At 34.7% G+C, this 23,160-nt stretch overlaps 1 protein-coding gene across 1 annotated transcript in view; it reads left to right on the top strand.

Annotated features, from left to right (window-relative positions):
- The window catches only part of LOC138692233 (erythroid differentiation-related factor 1), a 110,519-nt gene that overhangs the window by 61,279 nt on the left and 26,080 nt on the right, over positions 1-23,160 (top strand). Inside the window, exons 10-13 of the mRNA XM_069815365.1 lie at positions 1,571-1,810; positions 10,662-11,089; positions 15,340-15,486; positions 18,224-18,378. Of these exons, the coding sequence (XP_069671466.1) occupies positions 1,571-1,810; positions 10,662-11,089; positions 15,340-15,486; positions 18,224-18,378 (970 nt within the window). The remainder of the gene's footprint in view (positions 1-1,570; positions 1,811-10,661; positions 11,090-15,339; positions 15,487-18,223; positions 18,379-23,160) is intronic.

Here is a 23,160-nt window from a genome sequence, read left to right as displayed (position 1 = left end):
GACTGTTGTACCTTTAAACACTTTACAGATTTTATTTTTTTTTTAATTTTGGGAAATTATATTTTTTAAATTAAAAATACTTTAAATAATTATTGAAGATTCCTTTACAACTTCGTGTATATATTTTCCTGTTCTACAAATCTATTAAGGATGGAAAAAAATAAAATGTAATGTGTTCAAAGGTACAACAGGTTCATGTACCTTAGAACATACCCTCTTGTAAGTTGAAACACATGGAATATAGGTGGGAATATAGCTGTAAAACTGACAATCATATTTGAAATGTATTTGAAATCATAAACCATAGCAGGCTTCTCTGATTTAGATTTTATTTCCTGGAGGAACAAGAATTGTTTCAACAGCTTTCTTCAAGGCATCCGGATCAATTTGGGGCCTCTTATCTCCAGACTTACTTCGTGACATGATCTTAATATAAAAGAAAGACAAAAACCAATAGTATCGTGTACCTTGGAACATGTTCCATGGTACAAGATGTTCTGCGTTCAGAGGTACAAGAGGGTGCACGTTTAAACAAATATGGCTACCAAAACTAGAGATTCAAATAAATCACGGAAATTAAAATATGTTATTACTCACCAGATGATACGGAACACATTGTACTTAATGGACGGTAACAAATACAATCGGGTTTCATGTAGATAACATATATCAATGAACGAAATGTTTACTTTTGGTACTAAAAAAGATTCTTTCGTTTACAGAACTCACACTTTGCAATAAATCAAACCAAAACTATGACCAGATCTACTTAGTGGCTTTCCCTACAATCTACTTCAGTTTGAGTCGTCTAGGTAGTAGCAAAAAATAAAAAACAAAAAATGTTCAAAGGTACACTATGCTAAAGTACAACAGTCTCCCCTATGTGTGGCCACAAAACAGGGTAAGAGCTGATTGCATTGGTTTTAGTACTGGTACTATCCCTGTTTTCTGTAGTGCAGCACTTCAGAAGTTTGAAAGCAATGTTCAATTTTCCTAAATTCTGACTTAGACTTGTACAAAAAAAAATACATTGGCTCTCCACAATTTAGTAGCTGTGGCGGACTGTTGTCTCCGTATGCCATAATCTTCATTAGTCTGTGTTAAAACAGTCTTAACTTTTTGAAACTGGAGGTCTCTGTGAGTAAAGGAGTTACTGCTAGCAACTGCTACTCTCCTAAACTGTAATGTCGTACGATGAAAGAGTAATGGAACGGAGAAAAATTCTCTCCGGCGCCGGGATTTGAACCCGGGTTTTCAGCTCTACGTGCTGATGCTTTATCCACTAAGCCACACCGGATTCCACCCCGGCGTCAGACAGAATCGTCTCAGATCAAGTTCCAACTCTTGGGTTCCCTCTAGTGGCCGCCCTCTGCACTACATCATAGATGTCTATGAACATAGGACCGAAGTCCACACATGTGCTGAGGTGCACTCGTAATGAGTGGCGTCGTATTTTAAGATATGTCTGCACTACAATAAGAGATGTGTTAAGCCTTTCATTATGCACTGCAACAAGAAATCTTCATATATCTGAGCTGTATGCCGTAACACCACGTGGTTTTGAGTACAGGTCAGGCCCTGCACTACATCGCGCACGAGCTGCGGGTGCTGGCGGTGCTGGAGGCCACATCGTCGTATGCCGCCATGCGTGCCAATGTGCTGGGGCGTGCTGGGGACTGCTGCTTCAAGATAGTGCAGAACTGGGCGCAGGTGGATGTTCACCGTGAGGACTACGCCATCTGCAGCAATGAGGACTGTGCTGTCATGGAGGAAGTGGACAAGGATCTGGCTGCCCTTGATGTGAAGAAAGGTGAGATCGGCATGAGATAGGCTTGCGCTTTCTCCTTTGATGATGATGATGATGATGATGATGATGATGATGATGATGATGATGATGATAAAATATAGCATTGGCAGGGCTGGGCAGTATTTGAAATATATTTGTATTTTGTAATTTGTAAGGATTTTCGAAAGTATTTTGTATTTAAATACATAAAATTGATGTATTTTGTATTTCAAATACTCAAAATATTCTTCTTCTTATTCTTATTCTTCTTCTTATTCTTATTCTTCTTCTTATTCTTATTCTTATTCTTCTTCATCTTATTCTTATTCTTATTATTCTTATTCTTCTTCATCTTCTTCTTATTCTTCTTCATCTTCTGCTTCTTCTTCTTCTTCTTCTTCTTCTTCTTATTCTTATTCTTCTTCATCTTATTCTTATTCTTCTTCTTCTTATTCTTTTTCTTATTCTTATTCTTATTCTACTTATTCTTATTCTTCTTCTTCATCTTATTCTTCTTATTCTTCTTCTTCATCTTATTCTTCTTCTTCTTCTTCTTCTTCTTATTCTTCTTCATCTTATTCTTCTTCTTCTTCTTCTTATTCTTTTTCTTATTCTTCTTATTCTTATTCTACTTCTTATTCTTATTCTACTTCATCTTATTCTTCTTATTCTTCTTCTTCATCTTATTCTTATTCTTCTTCATCTTATTCTTCTTCTTCTTCTTCTTATTCTTTTTCTTATTCTTCTTATTCTTATTCTACTTCTTATTCTTATTCTTCTTCTTCATCTTATTCTTATTCTTCTTCATCTTATTCTTCTTATTCTTCTTCATCTTATTCTTCTTCTTCTTCTTGTTCTTCATCTTATTCTTATTCTTCTTCATCTTATTCTTATTCTTCTTCATCTTATTCTTATTCTTCTTCTTCATCTTATTCTTATTCTTATTCTTCTTCATCTTATTCTTATTCTTCTTCTTCTTCTTCTTCTTATTCTTATTCTTCTTCATCTTATTCTTATTCTTCTTCATCTTATTCTTATTCTTCTTCTTCATCTTATTCTTCTTCTTCTTCTTGTTCTTATTCTTATTCTTATTCTTCATCTTATTCTTATTCTTCTTCTTCTTCTTATTCTTTTTCTTATTCTTCTTATTCTTATTCTACTTATTCTTATTCTTCATCTTATTCTTATTCTTCTTCATCTTATTCTTCTTATTCTTCTTCTTCATCTTATTCTTCTTCTTCTTCTTGTTCTTATTCTTATTCTTATTCTTCTTCATCTTATTCTTATTCTTCTTCTTCATCTTATTCTTATTCTTATTCTTCATCTTATTCTTATTCTTATTCTTCTTATTCTTATTCTACTTCTTATTCTTATTCTTCTTCTTCATCTTATTCTTATTCTTCTTCATCTTATTCTTCTTATTCTTCTTCTTCATCTTATTCTTCTTCTTCTTCTTGTTCTTATTCTTATTCTTATTCTTCATCTTATTCTTATTCTTATTCTTCTTATTCTTATTCTACTTCTTATTCTTATTCTTCTTCTTCATCTTATTCTTATTCTTCTTCTTCTTCTTCTTCTTATTCTTATTCTTCTTCATCTTATTCTTATTCTTCTTCATCTTATTCTTATTCTTCTTCTTCATCTTATTCTTCTTCTTCTTCTTGTTCTTATTCTTATTCTTATTCTTCATCTTATTCTTATTCTTCTTCTTCTTCTTATTCTTTTTCTTATTCTTCTTATTCTTATTCTACTTATTCTTATTCTTCATCTTATTCTTATTCTTCTTCATCTTATTCTTCTTATTCTTCTTCTTCATCTTATTCTTCTTCTTCTTCTTGTTCTTATTCTTATTCTTATTCTTCATCTTATTCTTATTCTTCTTCATCTTATTCTTATTCTTCTTCATCTTATTCTTATTCTTCTTCATCTTCTTCTTATTCTTCTTCTTCATCTACTTCTTATTCTTGTTCTTATTCTTATTCTTCATCTTATTCTTCTTCTTCTTCTTCTTATTCTTATTCTTCATCTTATTCTTATTCTTCTTCTTCTTCTTCTTATTCTTTTTCTTATTCTTCTTATTCTTATTCTACTTATTCTTATTCTTCTTCTTCATCTTATTCTTATTCTACTTCATCTTATTCTTCTTATTCTTCTTCTTCATCTTATTCTTATTCTTCTTCTTCATCTTATTCTTATTCTTCTTCTTCTTCTTCTTATTCTTCTTCTTCATCTTATTCTTATTCTTCTTCTTCTTCTTCTTCTTCTTCTTCTTCATCTTATTCTTATTCTTATTCTTCTTATTCTTATTCTACTTCTTATTCTTATTCTTCTTCTTCATCTTATTCTTATTCTTCTTCATCTTATTCTTCTTATTCTTCTTCTTCATCTTATTCTTCTTCTTCTTCTTGTTCTTATTCTTATTCTTATTCTTCATCTTATTCTTATTCTTCTTCTTCTTCTTCTTCTTCTTCTTCTTCTTATTCTTCTTCATCTTATTCTTATTCTTCTTCTTCTTCTTCTTATTCTTTTTCTTATTCTTCTTATTCTTCTTCTTCTTCTTGTTCTTATTCTTATTCTTATTCTTCATCTTATTCTTATTCTTCTTCATCTTATTCTTATTCTTCTTCATCTTATTCTTATTCTTCTTCATCTTATTCTTATTCTTCTTCTTCATCTTATTCTTATTCTTCTTCATCTTATTCTTATTCTTCTTCATCTTATTCTTCTTCTTCATCTTATTCTTATTCTTCTTATTCTTCTTCTTATTCTTTTTCTTATTCTTCTTATTCTTATTCTTCTTCTTCATCTTATTCTTCTTCTTCTTCTTGTTCTTCTTCTTCTTATTCTTTTTCTTATTCTTCTTATTCTTATTCTACTTCTTATTCTTATTCTTCTTCATCTTATTCTTATTCTTCTTCTTCTTCTTATTCTTCTTCTTCTTATTATTATTCTTATTCTTCTTATTCTTCTTCATCTTCTTCTTATTCTTCTTCATCTCATTCTTCTTCTTCTTCTTCTTATTCTTCTTCATCTCATTCTTCTTCTTCTTCTTCTTCTTCTTATTCTTCTTATTCTTATTCTTCTTCATCTTATTCTTATTCTTCTTCTTCTTCTTATTCTTCTTATTCTTATTCTTCTTCATCTTATTCTTATTCTTCATCTTCTTCTCATTCTTCTTCATCTTCTTCTTCTTATTCTTCTTCTTCTTATTCTTCTTCATCTCATTCTTCTTATTCTTTTTCTTATTCTTCTTATTCTTATTCTACTTCTTATTCTTATTCTTCTTCATCTTATTCTTTTTCTTCTTCATCTTATTCTTATTCTTATTCTTCTTTATCTTCTTCTTATTCTTCTTCATCTCATTCTTCTTCTTCTTCTTCTTCTTATTCTTATTCTTCTTCATCTTATTCTTATTCTTCTTCTTCTTCATCTTATTCTTGTTCTTATTATTCTTATTCTTCTTCTTCTTCTTCTTCTTTTTCTTCTTCTTATTCTTTTTCTACTTATTCTTCTACTTCTTATTCTTCTTCTTCTTCTTATTCTTATTCTTCTTCTTCTTCTTCTTATTCTTCTTCATCTTATTCTTATTCTTATTCTTCTTCTTATTCTTATTCTTCTTCATCTTATTCTTATTCTTATTCTTATTCTTATTCTTATTCTTATTCTTCATCTTATTCTTATTCTTCTTCATCTTATTCTTATTCTTATTCTTCTTCTTCTTATTATTATTCTTATTCTTCTTCTTCTTCTTATTCTTCTTCTTCTTCAAGTTTTGGATTTCGATTTGAAGAATGAATTTCTGTCTTATTTGCCTACCCAATTCAGGTGTGCTAGCCATACACTTAGTTTTCTTGCCACAACTGATTTCCTTAATGCCATAAAGAAATCTCCAACAGCATCAAGGATCCATCACCCAACACTTGCTAAATGTTCAGCATTATGGAATGCGTCTAGGAGACTCAAATACTCAGAAATTATATCAGATGTCTTGAAATATTCATTAAAGTTTCCTTGCCCTACTCAATGGAATTCTCTTTATGACTCAATCCCTCAAATATTGCAATTCAAACATTATATAAACAAATGTAATCTTCATTTTACGATGTTTGGTGACGTATATACGTCCCCAAACATTGTAAGATGAAGATTACATTTGTAAAAAGTTTCTTCACACCCATAAGCAGTGCTGACTAGATCAGACGCTATGGACAGTACTCTATAACAGAGTCACCAATATGAAAGGATAATTCCAAGCCTTTGGCGTGAGACGAACTCGATAGCTCAGTGGTAGAGCGCCTGACCAGACCACAGGAAGTCGCAGGTTCGATTCCTGCTCGAGGTTGTGTAATTTTTCTTTCATACCATGGCATGATTGTGACCATAATGGTATTCATTCATTATATAAACAGTACATATGAAAAACTGGGATTGCCAGCCTTCAAAGATGTTGAGTTTCAGTACCTTGAAGAATATTGTACAGTTCTGAAACCCATTGCCGCATAGCCCTTAATTTAATGCAAATGAGAAGACGTGCTATTACGGCCAACTTTTGTCCACATTAATTTCCCTTAAAAACAGATTATATATTCTGTTACCTAGTAATCTACGCCATTTATTCCAAGTAACTTCTATCCTAATAAGTTTGCTTTCATCAAGATTTAAAGCGATGTTTGATCTGACCCCAGAAGAAAATTGAGCTATTTTGGCAGCTTGCTCCACCCATCATTGAAGATGAGATGGCTACCTGACATTGCCTCACTAAATGATAAGAAGAGGATACAGAATATGTGTGTGAAATCAGCTGAGCAGTTGTCTGCTACATCTTTGGTCAGTTCAGACGATGAAAACAATTTTTATGTTTTCAACTAAAGTAAAACAGACTTTGAAAAGCAAAAAGAAAAGAACTTGTCTACTGCGGAGTATGAGCTCATACAATTCTTCAATGGCAAAGGGACAACCCTGTGCACTCTAGAGAATTACCCAACAGTGAAATAAGCTTTTATAAATATGATACAAGTTTGTGTTCCTCTACGCCTGTAGAAAGACTGTTCTGTTTTGCAGGATTTATTCATTCACAAGCAAGGGGATCCTTATCTGATGAACATTTGAGGAACTGGTTGTTTTCAAAGGGAGCAGTAATTATTCATATGTAGCATAATTTCATTGATGACTGGGAAAAGGAAGAATGTTCATTTACAGTGTTTATGTAAAACTTCGAGGTAAAAATACTTTTAATATTAATATTAATTCAAAACTATTCGAGCTTCCCCCTAAAAAAATGACCGCAATCAATTTATCATACAGGACAGCGAAAAAGCAGAAAAATTAAATTCCTATTATGCCACTGTTTTTGGGATGAGGACAATAGTACCACACTTAGCTTCTGTGAAAAATACGGGTCAGTTTTCTATCAAGCCTAGAGACATAAGGAGAAGGATCTCTAAATTGAAAACTCATAAATCAGTAGGACCTGATGGTATCGCCGGAGACGTACTAAAATTGGGAGGGGAAGCCATGATTCCCTATCTAGTGCGTATATTTGAAATATCAATTAACAATGGTACTGTCCCGCAAGATTGGAAAGATGCAATAGTGATGCCAATTTATAAGTCAGGGTCTCGCTCAGATACAAAAATTACAGACCGGTCAGCCTCACCTCTGTGGTTTGCAAACATATACTCGTGGGTTTTAGTTCGATCTTAGGTCTAAGATACAAATTAGATTTATTTCATATGTTATTTTAAGTGATCGTTTCATTTAATTTAGGATATTCACTGTTGTTGTTATTATTTTGATTATTATTATTATTATTATTATTATTATTATTATTATTATTATTATTATTACTTACTTACAAATGGCTTTTAAGGAACCCTCACATAAGCCCGCCATCGGTCCCTATCCTGTGCAAGATTAATCCAGTCTCTATCATCATACCCCACCTCCCTCAAATCCATTTTAATATTATCCTCCCATCTACGTCTCGGCCTCCCTAAAGGTCTTTGTCCCTCCGGTCTCCCAACTAACACTCTATATGCATTTCTGGATTCGCCCATACGTGCTACATGCCCTGCCCATCTCAAACGTCTGGATTTTAAGTTCCTAATTATGTCAGGTGAAGAATACAATGCGTGCAGCTCTGTGTTGTGTAACTTTCTCCATTCTCATTATTATTATTATTATTATTATTATTATTATTATTATTATTATTATTATTACTACTATTATAAATTATTGTTAGTATTAATTATTAGTATTATTATTAATACAGAAGGTAGAAATAAGAAAAAAAAATTTGCAGATACAAAGTATGGAAGAAAAAATCCATGATTATAAACATAAATAAACAGAACATCTATTCAGAATGGATGACAGCAGATTGCCTAAGTTAGCCTTAAATTACAATCCTAGAGGCAAACGTGAGGTGGGAAGACCCTGGAAGAGATGGACACCCTGCTGAGACATCGCCGGAACAGGCCGAAAAGGCCTAATCCATGATGTTGATGATGATTATTAATTGTATTTTTAATTTATAAGTTTATTATTGTCATTATTCAGTGTAATTAGTTACCACTGCCAGCGGATATATACCCATTGTAGTGTGAATAAATAAATACATACATACATACATACATACATACATACATACATACATACATACATACATACATACATACATACATACATACATACATACATACATACATAATATTTTAGATTTTCAGTAATAACTTATTCTTATTTGTTTAGGCCTATATATTGTATCGAGTATTTGAAATACAAATGTATTTTGGTTAATTTTTTTTAAAGTATTTTGTATTTGTATTTCAAATACAATTATTTGAAGTATTTGTATTTGAAATACTTCGATGTCAGTATTTTGCCCAGCCCTGTAGCATAACATCATCTTCTGTGGATGCACACTAACTTTTATATGGTGTGTTGTGTGTTGAAACGACAGAACCTTTTCCTTGCAGTGCTTTCTCCGATGGCATTCTCCCCATACACAGCACAAGTGTTTCGAGCCGACTCTGCTGTTCGTTTTTTCCACTTTACACTCCAACTTCCTTAGGCCACAACGACAAACAATAAAATTTTTCTAACAAACGCAGTGATGTAATGAACAAAAATGCTACCAACTTATGCATAAACCTACTATCTCACTGTATTAATGTCTACAGCAGCCGTGGCGAAAATGTAATCGTGCGCCGAGCCACTGTGTAACCTGCAACGTGCATAGCACCTATGGAGGGAGGCAGACACTCGAAGGGGAAGTGAAGCAACTGTCTGACTTATTAACGGATTTTCATTTTCCTTACGTCAAGCACTTAAATATAATTTTATACAGTATAAGGTTACAAACTAATGTTTAGTACGTGTAACGAAGAAAGAAATGAATAACAAACATGGCACACATTATCACAACCTAAAATTAACGATCTTCAGAATGTCTCTGCGACAGAGTTTCAAAATCAGGAATTATGTCACTTACTGCCAGTCGTACTTGATCACGAAGGTATTTGTCTGTCAGTCATGATCTAAATTTGGTTTTTACTGTTTCCATTGTTGAAAACAATTTTTCACAAACGTAAGTTCCGCGAACATGATTTCAACGGAGCAAGCGAAAGAACGAAGCTTCGGATATTTATTTTTGACAAAGATTTGAAAAGTTCAACATTTGCCAAGTCCTTACAGTCATCTAGCTTTCTTCTAACATCGCATTGTAAGTAAATCTGTGAGTTTAAATTGAAGATCTAACCGCATTATTCGTACATCTGCTGAAAAAGGATCGACGTACAGAGATAATAATAATAATAATAATAATAATAATAATAATAATAATAATAATAATAACAACAATAACAATACTTAACCTTTTAATCTTTCATTACTGACATGTACAGTAGTATAATGCTGTTTTACGTTATACAACCGTTTCCTCGTGATACGTCTTGTGAACAAATCATTCATTTAATATTCTCATCATATTGGCAGCAAAAAAATGCGTCCTCCCATCTTACTTGAAACTTTCGTTTTTGTAGAGGTACATGGTTTCGAGAGAGACATTGCGACGATACACCACTCGCAGGTCAGAGGCAAATACAAATGGAACGGAGTTTGATTCCAGTGATTGAGAGGGTGGAGGTTAGGGGTGGTAGGAAGCAAGAGAAAAGCACAGCTATCATTGCAAGCCACAATGTGCTCCCGAGTCGCATTTTCGCCACGGCTGATCTACAGTATTGTTACGATACATATTTTTTAGACGAAAATGGATCTCAATTGGACTAATTTTCCACACAGTGAAGAATTCAGTCACAGCCCTTTGTTTTATACGAATAAATACTATAAAATAATATACACTGCACCTCCTATTACATTTTCAGTCTAATCTTCTCAACCTTTACTTAAATGTATTGATTTTGAGAGGACCACCCTGAAAGATAGCCGCAGGTAAGAGGTTCCAGTCTACTATTGTGTGGTTAACAAAAGAAAATTCTGCCACGTCCGTTCTTTGTTTTCTACATTTAAACTTCCTAATATGATCAGCCCTTCCTAAGTATGATGGTGTTGTTAATCTAGCATTGATATCGGTCCATGCTTTGTGTCCCATTTGTGCCTTAAACAATGCGGTGAGTCTGGTTTTTCGTCGCCTTGATTTGAGAAGTTCCCACCCTAAGTCTTTTACTATCTCCTCACCATGTCCCTTCCCCATTTTGACATATTTTGCTGCCTTGCGTTGGACCTTTTCTATTGAATCGATTTGGTTTTGTCTGTATGGATCCCAACAAATAAATACTATGAAATAAGATCTCTCAGTCTATCCTAGCAATTAAACGTACTGTGACAAAGAATTGAACACATTGTACTCTTGCAGGCTTGGACGTGGTGCCTAGCAGCATCGAGAGCATGGAGCAGATGATGCAGGCGAGCTGTGCCTGCTATCAGGAGGCGTTGGCCCTCGAGGTGGAGGAGGTAGAGAAGAGCAACCTGCAGCGGCGGCTCGGCAACATCCACAACGAGCTGGGCGTGTTGTACATGCACCAGGCTGCCGCTCGCTACCAGGAGGAGACGAAGCAGACATCGGCAGCAGGCGAGAGCCAGTTCCAGGAGCTGTTCACACGCTCATTGCACCATCTGGAGGCGGGCGTGAAGGCGTTTGATACCGTGCATGACAAGAACAATCTGGCCCTGTTGTACTCCAACACTGCACGCCTCATGCGCATGTGTGCGCACTTCCATGCGCCGACCTCGGGAGAGACTCCAACAGGGCTGGCGGGACAGGAGCGCAGCTTCTATAATAAGGTGAGGATCAACACTGCAGAATGTCTGAATTCCTTTTCCATAGTGAAATTGAAGATATTTTTTTCAAAAACCACCCATGTCAAAATTTTACAAAAATGCGATTTTGACGTCATTTGTTACTTCAGAGGCAAATCTATATGTTAGAGAACAAATATTCTACAAAAGTAGCCTATGTCAGAGGGTATGACGCAAAGAAATACACATGGTGTCTTCATAAACTGTCTGAGTTTAACACTGAGATTGGACAGTATATCTCTATGCAAACCTATGGGGCTAGTGATGGAAGTCTCTCCTTTGATGTAGCATTTCGAGTGAAATTTTCAATATTTTCAAAAAGAAAAACTTCTTTCATCGGAAGACTTTTTTAAAAGTTATTTTATACAACTTCTCTATTTTCTTAGCACTTTTTAAAACAAAGAACAATGGACTGTAGGTCTTTCAGAATTTAAAACATCTTTTTTTTTTGTCCTCATATTTAAGTGTACAAAACGGCATTTCTAATAAATTACAACTGTGTCATTTTCGGAATACATACTTCGCACTCATTTATCAACATTTTCTGTGTACTGGTACCTAAGTACTCGTATTTGTATAATAGCACTATGGTAATTAAACATATAATATACACTTAAATGTAGGATTAATACAATATATATATATATATATATATATACTTATCACTAGACTTCGTGAAATTGCCACGAGAATCGTAAGGTTTACTACGCATGCGGTATAGACTGTATGAGAAGGGGACGTGCAACGGATGGAGTATGCCTCTGATGTGAACACTGCGGTTACAATAAAACCTGTATCCTGCATTCAAGAAATATAATGAATGATCATTGAAGTAGGAAATGTCTAAACATGTAAATACAATTATACAATTATTTTGTAGTGAGATATATTAACTCTTAAAATTTAATGTAATATACTCACATCATCCTGGAATATGTGCATTGCAGTGAAGAGTTACGTACATTTTGAGCGACTGCAAAGTGAACCTCCTCCTCAAACAGTTTTTATATTGGGAAAATGTACGTTCAACGTCACACGATGTAATAGGTGCATATTTGAAGATCGGAAATTCACTAGTACATCAACTTCAGCCGTCTTGTCGTGACCTGATAGTACATAATTTATAATACGAAGTTGTGAATAGGCAGAATTTTTAGCAGTAATGTTTCCCAACTCACATTTCACTTTTTCTGAAATTAGTGAATTGTTATTTTGGATAACGGTTTGTGATACTTTATCCACTATATTAAGGGCTTCTGAGAGTTGTAGTTTAGACGATTCTAATAGGATGATGCTTTTGGACACGATTTTAAAATTAGAATCAATGAACAGAATATCTTCCAAAAGTTGTTCAGAAGGCAATGATTTTACAGCTGCAACAGCGGGACTGTCTGTGCTATTCAATGCATCAATTACCTCCATTATTTTGCCGTAATATTCTGCATAATAATTAACAGGATCCAACCATGTTCCCCAACGGGTCAAGAGACTGGCTGCGGGGGTAAGGGGCAATTATTTGTAACAGCAACACTCTCATTATAGTATGTTTGATTGGATTCTTGTCTGCATTGAACAAATGTTAAGCTTTGACTATTCCAACCACAGTAATGCAAAAACAAGTGCTTACATAGGTATACATTAGCTATAGCTGCTCTATCTATTTGGACCGGTCACATCTCTCAACATGAACTGCTTATACTATGAGACCGGGCAGTCGCTCACCTCCTCTATACTACCATACATCGGCAACCTGATTGCATGCTGCGTGTGGCAGTTCAACGAAGTCTACTTATCACTAGTACACTCTAAACACACTAAATAATAAGTTAATATATACGTACACAGTATTACACTACATGTGTACATTTACGTGCACGTTAAACTTTAAAATACAAGAGCTCGAGCAAAACTGCTGAGCTCATGAGAAGAAATAATACACGCCACAGAAAACAACTTTTAAACTTTGCACATGTATGTGAGGTGTATTCCTGATAAAATAACATGGAGCCAGCTAATTTACCACTGCAGGGGTGGCTGCTAAGACACAGAGAATGAGAATACTATTCTCGAAACAGGCACTACATACTGGATGAATATATAATTTTATCCATGCCCCGGTCTTGGAGACCAGTTTCAACCCTTCTCTTTTATTAGTACCGTTAGATCTGCAAACTGGTTACTCCACTTACAAGTCTGACAATTCTCCGTAACTGAAAGACTCAGAAACGTACTTCACTCATACAATCTTTCTTTAGTGCGTGACGTCACGTTACCATGGAAACCAAGTGGTGTATGAGAATGGGAGCCCAAATAATTTCACCTCTGCTGTATTGTAAGTTCCAATAGACACCGCTCGGCGCTCGTAACAGTTGACATTATTCTATTCAGCGGACGGTTACAGGTACTATTTATACAACTAAACACTGTTCATAACAACTGAAAAGAAAACTTATTTCATTTTATAAATACTGTACCGGTAGTAACTGGAATTAATTATTAATACGAGATAAAATTGTGTTTTACACGTAAATAGGTGAAGTAGCACTTCACCTACTTCACCTGAATAACCGCCCCTGTATGAGATCTGTAATTATAGACCAAACTATTAGTCTCTAAAGATTTATTTTGTATAGGCCATTCGTTATCTCGTGAAACCAAATGCATTCGTGTGTCATAGCTCATAGTAAGAATATCTTCAATTTGATTAAATAAATTTATAGCCTATGTGTATGAATTAATCAACCTATATTATATTTGTATTCTATAATTTTGAAATATATATATTGTGCTACTTTTCATGTGCGATATTATTCTTCTCTAATGTTAATATTATATTATATAATTTCCATTGCCGCTGTAATTTAAATTTTAGTTCCTATTTTATTTTACTTATTTATTTTTATTATTTTTTTATTTTCTATATTTCTCTTATATTAATATTGTGTTATATAATTTCTGTAACTGTAATTTTAATTTAATTTTATTTTATATTCTCTTATAGTCCTATTAATATTATATCTGAACTGCGACCGAACACGAGCGCTGCTCATTCGGTCTCAAATTTTGTTAATACTACTGTATCTCCTTTTTTATATTGATTGTATTATTTTATTTCTATTTCTCTTGTTTGTTTGTAATTATATTCTTTATTCTGTATATTTAAATTTAAATTTAAATTTATGGTGGGGGTAAGTGAGCTAGCTGCTAGTCGAAGTGTAGTGAGGGAGGGAAGCTTCCTAGTCCACATATTCCTTCCCCTCACACGCAGGTAGGTTTCACGAGATATCGAATGCCCTGTAAATAATTATATAAGTCTGTTCCAAATGGTTTAGGAACAAAGCTATTTTAACATTGAAATATTTACAGGGTTATTCAAAAAGAAAGAGCAGATTTCAAATATTTATTTTAAACAAACTATAAACAGTAGAAACATTTGCCGCACACCATTGGATAGAGGAAGGTTTAAAGTTTTATAGACCATGAGGTCGCAAGCATCATGTGTTGCGCGACAAACATCAAAATGGTGCCCATTTCTTGCCACACAAGAATCAACTGGTCCCTAGTTATCGAATTCACAGCTTCAACAATTCGATATCATAGATCTTGAAGCATAGCAGGGAGGTGTGTTACAAACACCCTGTCTTTTATGTACCCCACAGATAAAAATAACAGGTGGTAAGGTCGGGGGACCTGGGGGGCCACACACAATGAACACAATCTTCTCCACCTCTTCCAATCCAATGCCTCGGAATGGTGTCGTTTGGATAATGCTCCACTAAAAAAAAGTTCATACACTTTCTTTACAGAAACAGCGCAAAAAACATTCACCTTCGGTGAGTTCTTGCATGTTTGGTGACTATCCAAGAATTTTCAGTCCCTCAAATTCGGATCGGCGAGTAACTGCGGCAGACAGGCCGTTGCTGTTTCCGCTTTGCTTATGGCCCTGGATCGAGCATCGCGTGTAACCAAACGTTAAAAAAACATTGAACCTCCCTCTATCCATTGGTGTGCTGTAAATGCTTCTAGTGTTTATACTTCGTTTAAAATAAATATTTGAAATCTGCTCTTTCTTTTTTAATAGCCCTGTATTTTATATTTTCATATTTTGCCAAAATAAATTTCATATTAATTTTGGCAAAATTTTCTTCTTATTTTGCCGGTCCCTGCTCATAAGCCAAAGATAAGTATGATCCTCTCTATGTGGAAATGTAATTAATCGGATGAAAATGTTGCAGGCCCTGAGCTACTACCAGAAGGCGCTGCAGGTGCTGTGCAACAGACGCAGCAGCCCTTCTGTGTGGGACACGGTCCTGTGGGAGCTGTCGTCTGCGCTGTACACCATGGCTACCCGTCTGCAGGACTTTCCTGCCCTTGGCAACAAGGTGAGTGAGTTTCTTAGGCTTACATCTTTCAGAATATGCCATTGTGTGTTGTCTCTAGGGATGCAATATCAAAACAAAATATTGACACTTTTATTTGGTATTTATTTCGAAAATAATCGTTCATATTCACTTGAATCAAAAGAAAAATTGATTCCTGATTTATTCCATGTCAAATCAACACAGTAGTTTCGAATTAAAATCTCCCTGGACCTCTCAGATTTTGATGAAACTTGCTATATCAAGTGACCTTACATAGTTGTGAATGGAAATCGTAAGAAATATTTTTTTCCTGTGTTCAAAACTTATTAATAGAGGGCAGATATTGATGATCTAAAAACCTACTTAAAATTATCACTAAAATGCCCTTACATTAATGGAAAAATGACATAAAATTAAAAGAAAATGACATTTAAATATTATTCAAAGTACTCGCACCACAACTTCTAAAAAATTAGTCACCTTGTTTCAATGACGCAAATGTCGGAGAGAGGAGGCAACTTCCTGGTATTTGACTAAGATTAAGGAAAAGAACATGCAACAAAATGAAGGTTTTAAGGGAAAACTATAGATTTTAATGAGGGTTTACGTGTTTCAATCATGGGTGGTCCATGTCAGTGCCTTCATTCTCCGTCTCCTCCTCCTTCTGTGCTTCACTTTTGTTAGCAGATCTTCCAGATGAGGGAGTGTGAATGACAAAACAAATTGTGGGCGCAGCGTGCATTCTTGCAATCTTTGTGTTAAAAATACTGTCTACTACAGTAGACATCCCTTCCGAACCATGTTGGGGACACAATATAAATTCTAAAGACACCCTCGTACCAACAAAAGAACAGTAGCGATCAAAGCCCTCACTTAAACTAAGCTGCTGTCAAGCATTATATATTATTTCTGTTGTGTGAAGTGAAGCCTTCAGTGGAATTAGGGATGGACTTTAGAGTCTGTTCCAAACTATAAAACTCAAACTTCACTGTTATTCACCTATTTGGTTAGAAAATGATTTATCAGTAAAGAAGAAAGTAAAATGCATTCCAAATGAACTAAAAGTTCTTCAAAGTATTAAAAATGGCCAAAAAATGTCGAAAAAAATATAAAAATGACCTCTTAGTTCAAAAACGTAAAAAAATGCAATATAAGAAATTGTTGTTTTACGTTGATATTAACATAGACAGTATTTCTTCTTTTAAATTCGGGATGTTGATTTTCTGTTTTATTCTTGAACCATGGACATGAAACTTTTTTGAGTTTTCAATCTACAGAGAGGACTGTATGAATGACAATTGTTTCCTGGTAATCTGATAAGTTTTTCATATTGAATCAGTGCTTTTTCTTCTATTGTCATTTTGATGCTGTTAATATTAGTGAGGAATCTCATAGAATCTATTGGAGTTGTTTTGATTCCACTAGTCCATAAGTGATTATTAATACCATTCTTTTTTATCCTTGAATATCAGGATACTTTTTCTCTACACTTTTCATTTCTTTATTAAACTTTTCGACATATGTCACATATCAAAGGTGTATTCTATACTGGGGTACTGAGTCCAGATTAAATTTCTGACACTCTGGTGCCCACCTGTGAGAAATATCTGTAAAGGACAGTTTTCTTCCTCCATAAACCTGTTTAGTAATTGAATAATTTCAAGGAAAAATTGTTCCAGGGCCGGGTATCGATCCCGGGGCCCTTCGCTTAGCGCACAAACGCTCTTCTGACTGAGCTACCCCAGGAACTATACACGACACCGTCACAATTTTTCCTTTTGTATCCACACGACTCAAGTGAGCTGACAAGACGCCAGAACTCAACTATGAGTGCACACAAATACTTGTGTTTTTTTTTTTTTTCGTTGTTGGTAACTCTATAGCATCTATTAGATGCTTTATGGTTGTGCTAACAGATGGAGTTACTTGTCAACAATGTGATGCTGAAACGTGTGTTCAGGTTACTGCCCAGTGACAGTCCTGATGTATTTTTATATTTGTGATGATTGGTTAATTAATATTAACCCGGCACACTCACATTCATACAAATTTCCAGACTCTAGACACACAGAGAATTCTTCTTCTTCAAGAAAAATTCACCGAAAGCCGAGCCCGGGAATCGAACCCGGGACCCCCTGATCTGGAAGCCAGCATGCTGACCAACAGACCACGGAGGCAGTCAACAAATACTTGTGTGACTTAAATTGTGGGTTTTTGTTAACGTACCTCCAGTAACGAATGTATTATGCAAATCTGGCTTTCAGGTAGTAGCTCCCTGTAAAGCAGGTTTGAATAATTTCAAGGAAAAATTGTTCCGGGGCCGGATATCGATCCCGGGGCCCTTATCTTAGCACGCAAACGCTCTTCCAACTGAGCTACCCCAGGAACTATACACGACACCGTCACAATTTTTCCTTTTATATCCACACGACTCAAATGAGCTGACAAGACGCCAGAACTCAACTTTGAGTGCACACAAATACTGTGTGACTTAAATTGTGGCTTTCTGTTAACGTACCTCCAGTTACGAATGTATTATACAAATCTGGCTTTCAGGTAGTAGCTCCCTGTAAAGCAGGTTTGAATAATCTGTTTAGTAATTTCTCACACAAAAGTCTCTCGCCCTTTATGATACTCTTTTGCACTAGTTGATAGTCCACTATAGTACCTAATAATAGTATAATAATAACAACAATAATCTCTTTTTAACTTTGTAGTACAGCAAATACAAGTGCTTTGGTTGTTTTTGGTGTTGCAGAGCCGTGAGGAAGTGGAAAGAGAGGTAGCGGAGCTCTACATGAAAACCCTCAAGTACTGTGATCTGGAAACACCTGGTCCACGACTGCCTGTGTACCAGTTCCGAGCTGCTAACATCCACCACCGTCTGGGTTCGCTATACCACAACTCATACAGGTGAGCACCGGGCAGCTGTGATATGACCAGAGTGGGACAGACTGGGTTACATTTATGTTACATATTTGGAATAAAACATGGAGGCCCATAGGCTAGTGGGAAGTTAAGGCTCCCACCTTCACAGACTCGGAATTACTAGCAGCAGGGATGTAAGTTGTATGGCGTTTCTCAAATTGTGTTCCACAGAACCCTAGGGGGTTCGCAAGCAAGTCCTAGGGGTTCCCCAGGTCCTAAATGCTTTTTAAATTTTGTTTTATATTCAGAGTATATACTGTAAAATGTATACAAAAATCGTTAATTATGGATAAATGATAACATGAAAAATCACCAATAATTATAATAATTTGAATAATAATCGGGACCATTATTATTATTATTATTATTATTATTATTATTATTATTATTATTATTATTATACATCTAAAATAGATACTATCATTACCACTTTTATCAGTGGGTTTTGTGCATTTCTTCGAAATTGCTCATATTTCGGTGAAAATGCAATATAATTGATTGCAATAATACCTATTGTATTTACAGCATAATGAAACTGGCTTCAAAGGGTTGCAATTGTGATGAAATATAAATAAAACTGAAAAAAGGAGCAAAAATAATGCTTATTGTTATCATATTTGCAATGTTTTCATGTCTCTAGCTATAAGTTCTGAAATACAGAGTTCATAGTCATTAACAAATAAAGCTTACATTTTATTTTTATTTTATTGGGTTATTTTACGACGCTTTATCAACATCTAGGTTATTTAGCGTCTGAATGATATGAAGGTGATAATGCCGGTGAAATGAGTCTGGGGTCCAACACCGAAAGTTACCCAGCATTTGCTCGTATTGGGTTGAGGGAAAACCTCGGAAAAAACCTCAACCAGATAACTTGCCCCGACCGGGATTCGAACCCGGGCCACCTGGTTTTGCGGCCAGACATGTTAAAGTGTACATAAAACCCATTAAAATTTAACATAACATTTTTTTTATTACATTCCATTTGTTGTATTCTTCCTTACGTTTTCCCTATTAACTATTTGTACTAACTGAGTTGCTTTTACTATATTCCAATCTTTAGATCTGTATTTTACTTTATTTTTTCTATTCTGGTATTATTTTCATGTTTACTTACTTACTTACAAATGGCTTTTAAGGAACCGAAGGTTCATTGCTGCCCTCACATAAGCCCGCCATCGGTCCCTATCCTGTGCAAGATTAATCCAGTCTCTATCATCATATCTCACCTCCCTCAAATCAATTTTAATATTATCCTCCCATCTACGTCTCGGCCTCCCCAAAGGTCTTTTTCCCTCCGGCCTCCCAACTAACACTCTATATGCATATTTCGCCCATACGTGCTACATGTCCTGCCCATCTCAAACGTGTGGATTTAATGTTCCTGATTATGTCAGGTGAAGAATACAATGTGTGCAGTTCTGTGCTGTGTAACTTCCTCCATTCTCTTGTAACTTCATCCCTCTTAGCCCCAAATATTTTTCTAAGCACCTTATTCTCAAACACCCTTAATCTCTGTTCCTCTGTCAAAGTGAGAGTCCAAGTTTCGCATCCATACAGAACAACCGGTAATATAACTGTTTTATAAATTCTAACTTTCAGATTTTTTGACAGCAGATTAGAAGACAAAAGCTTCTCAGCCGAATAATAACAGGCATTTCCCATATTTATTCTGCGTTTAATTTTCTCCCGAGTGTCATTTATATTTGTTACTGTTGCTCCAAGATATTTGAATTTTTCCACCCCTTCGAAGGATAAATCTCCAATTTTTATATTTCCATTTCGTACAATATTCTGGTCACGAGACATAATCATATACTTTGTCTTTTCGGGATTTACTTCCAAACCGATCGCTTTACTTGCTTCCACTAAAATTCCCGTGTTTTCCCTAATCGTTTGTGGATTTTCTCCTAACATATTCACGTCATCCGCATAGACAAGGAGCTGATGTAACCCGTTCAATTCCAAACCCTGCCTGTTATCCTGGACTTTCCTAATGGCATATTCTAAAGCGAAGTTAAAAAGTAAAGGTGATAGTGCATCTCCCTGCTTTAGCCCGCAGTGAATTGGATAAGCATCATGTATGTATGTATTTATTTACACTGCAAGTGGGCAAGCACCCGGTGGCAGTGGTATATACAATATTAACAATACACAGTTAAAATGATAGGCAATACACAATAAAATTTACAATACATAATAAAATTTACAACACATATACAATTTTATACACAATACAATAAGAATACACAATACAATTTAACACAATAATAATAAAACATAAAATAAAACACCTAATTTTACAACACAACCTACATGATTATGTATAGGTCCTACATAATTTTCAATAGTCTTTCACTTTACTCTCATCTCATTCCCTGTAGTGGCACTATGACGCATTTCACTGACACTTTAGCATACATTTCACTGACACTCTGTAACACATTTCACTGACACTATAGAACACATTTCATTGACGCTATAAATTATCACTGATCGGAACTGTTCACTGCACTGTAAAACCATAACTTCACTGACTCACCTCGCTTCACTGATACAACAGTTCAAATAAGTCAAATAATTGCATTCTTATGCATACTGTACTTATAAACAGAACTACATTTAAACTAAACATTTCTAGTCTAAGGCCCTCTTACACGCTATTTTTAAATAATTTACAATTCAAACCAAGGAAGTAAACTCGTCAGGCTAGATAAATACATGCCACCTTAAAAAATTAAATGTTGAATGTCACCTTAATTTTAATTTTCACTTTATACACAACTCTTTAAATTATTCTTGAATCTCCTTAAGGAAGGACAGCCCTCAAAGACCGCTGCAGGTAGGTCATTCCAATCATTTATAGTTCTATTTAAAAATGAGAATTTACCTACATCCGTTTTCTGTTTCCTACATTTGATTTTAAAATCATGATCGTTCCTACCATAGTACGTTGGCTTTTCTAACCGAGCCGTTATGTCTACCCATGCTTTCTGACCTAGATGTGCTCTATACAATGATGTTATTCTAGTTTTCCTACGTCTGTTTTCCAAAGTTTCCCATTTAAGTTCTTTTATCGTATCGTTCCCATCTTCTCTTTTACCTTTAACAAATTTAGCTGCCCTATACTGGATTCTTTCTAAGGAATTTATCTGATATATTCTATAGGGATCCCAACATGTAGTTCCGTATTCCATTAACGGTCGCACTAATGTTAGATATGCTATTTCCCTCGATTTGGGGCTAGCCTTTCTCAAGATTCTCATAATAAAGTGAAGTGCCCTCCATGCTTTGCCTGTAACATTATCAACATGCTCTCCCCAAGAAAGTTTGGAGTTTAAATACACTCCTAGGTATTTACAACATTGTTCTTGCGGAATTACAACACCACTGAATTCGTAATTTAGAGTAGTTTCCTCTCGGGTTTTACAAAATGTTATAGATTTACTTTTAGAACCATTTATTTTCATCCTATGCTTTAACGCCCAGTTGTAAATTTTATTCAAGTCTGTTTGAATAGCATCTACATCTGAATTATTTCTAATCTTTCTATAGATAATGCAGTCGTCTGCAAATAGCCTCACATTTGATGTAATATCCTGGCATAGGTCATTTACGTATATTATAAAGAGTAATGGACCCAGAACGCTGCCCTGTGGCACCCCTGAACTTATATTTCCAATTTCCGATATTTCATGACCTACTCTAACTCTCTGGGTTCTACCTTTTAAGAATTCTTGGATCCATAGCACCACTCTTTTATCTATTCCTAGCCTACTTAACTTATCTATTAATATGTCATGTGGCACCAAATCAAATGCTTTCGAAAAGTCAATCACAACTGCATCGATTCTTCCGCCTCTATCTACCTCTTCAGCTAGATCCTGAACCAGCGACGTAATTTGACTATCACATGAGAAGCCTTCCCTAAAACCATGCTGGCGGTTGTAAAACCAGTCTTTCGCATTTAGAACATGACGAATATAATCCGATATCAAATGCTCCATGACTTTACATACGACAGATGTAAGGCTAATCGGTCTGTAGTTTCCGACATCTAATTTATTTCCACCTTTATGTATGGGTACCACTATAGCTGATTTCCAGTCACATGGAATAGCTGCATTGTTTATGGAAACATGAAATATACGCATTAAGTATGGAATTATTGCCTCGGAACCTAATTTAAGAATCTCTGTAGCAATACTATCTGGTCCTCGAGACTTCCGATTTTTTAATTTCGTTATTCTCTCTCTAACCCCTTTGGAAGTTATTTTGAAAGTCGAATTTGGTTCACATTCACGGTCTGTGACACAACCACTCCTATCAGCGGGATTATTATTATTATTATTATTATTATTATTATTATTATTATTATTATTATTATTATTATTATTATTGAAAACCGAAATGAAATAGGAATTTAATAAGTCGGCCTTTTCTTTGTCATCAGTTATACTTTCTCCGTTCTGATTTCGTAAAAGCACTACTCCTTCATTTTTCCCTTTTCTCCTGCGTACATAATTATAAAACTGTCTCCAATTGTTACTTTCATCTTCTTTTAAAATAGTTTTTAGAAAATTTTCCTGAGCTAACCTTTTTTCACACTCAAGTTTCTTAATTAATTCAACATATTTTTCCCAATGCTCATGGCTCCGTTTACGTTTGCTAAATGCGCGCCTTGTCTTTTTCTTTAAGTAGCGAATATAATTAGTGTAATATTCTGGGTCCGGATTTTTCTTAATTATTTTAGAAGGTACACATTTT

The sequence above is a fragment of the Periplaneta americana genome, chromosome 16 (assembly GCF_040183065.1).
Source record: "Periplaneta americana isolate PAMFEO1 chromosome 16, P.americana_PAMFEO1_priV1, whole genome shotgun sequence".
Lineage (NCBI taxonomy): Eukaryota > Metazoa > Arthropoda > Insecta > Blattodea > Blattidae > Periplaneta > Periplaneta americana.
The sequence above is the reverse complement of the archived record's forward strand: the minus strand, read 5'-3'. Positions and strand labels throughout refer to the sequence as shown.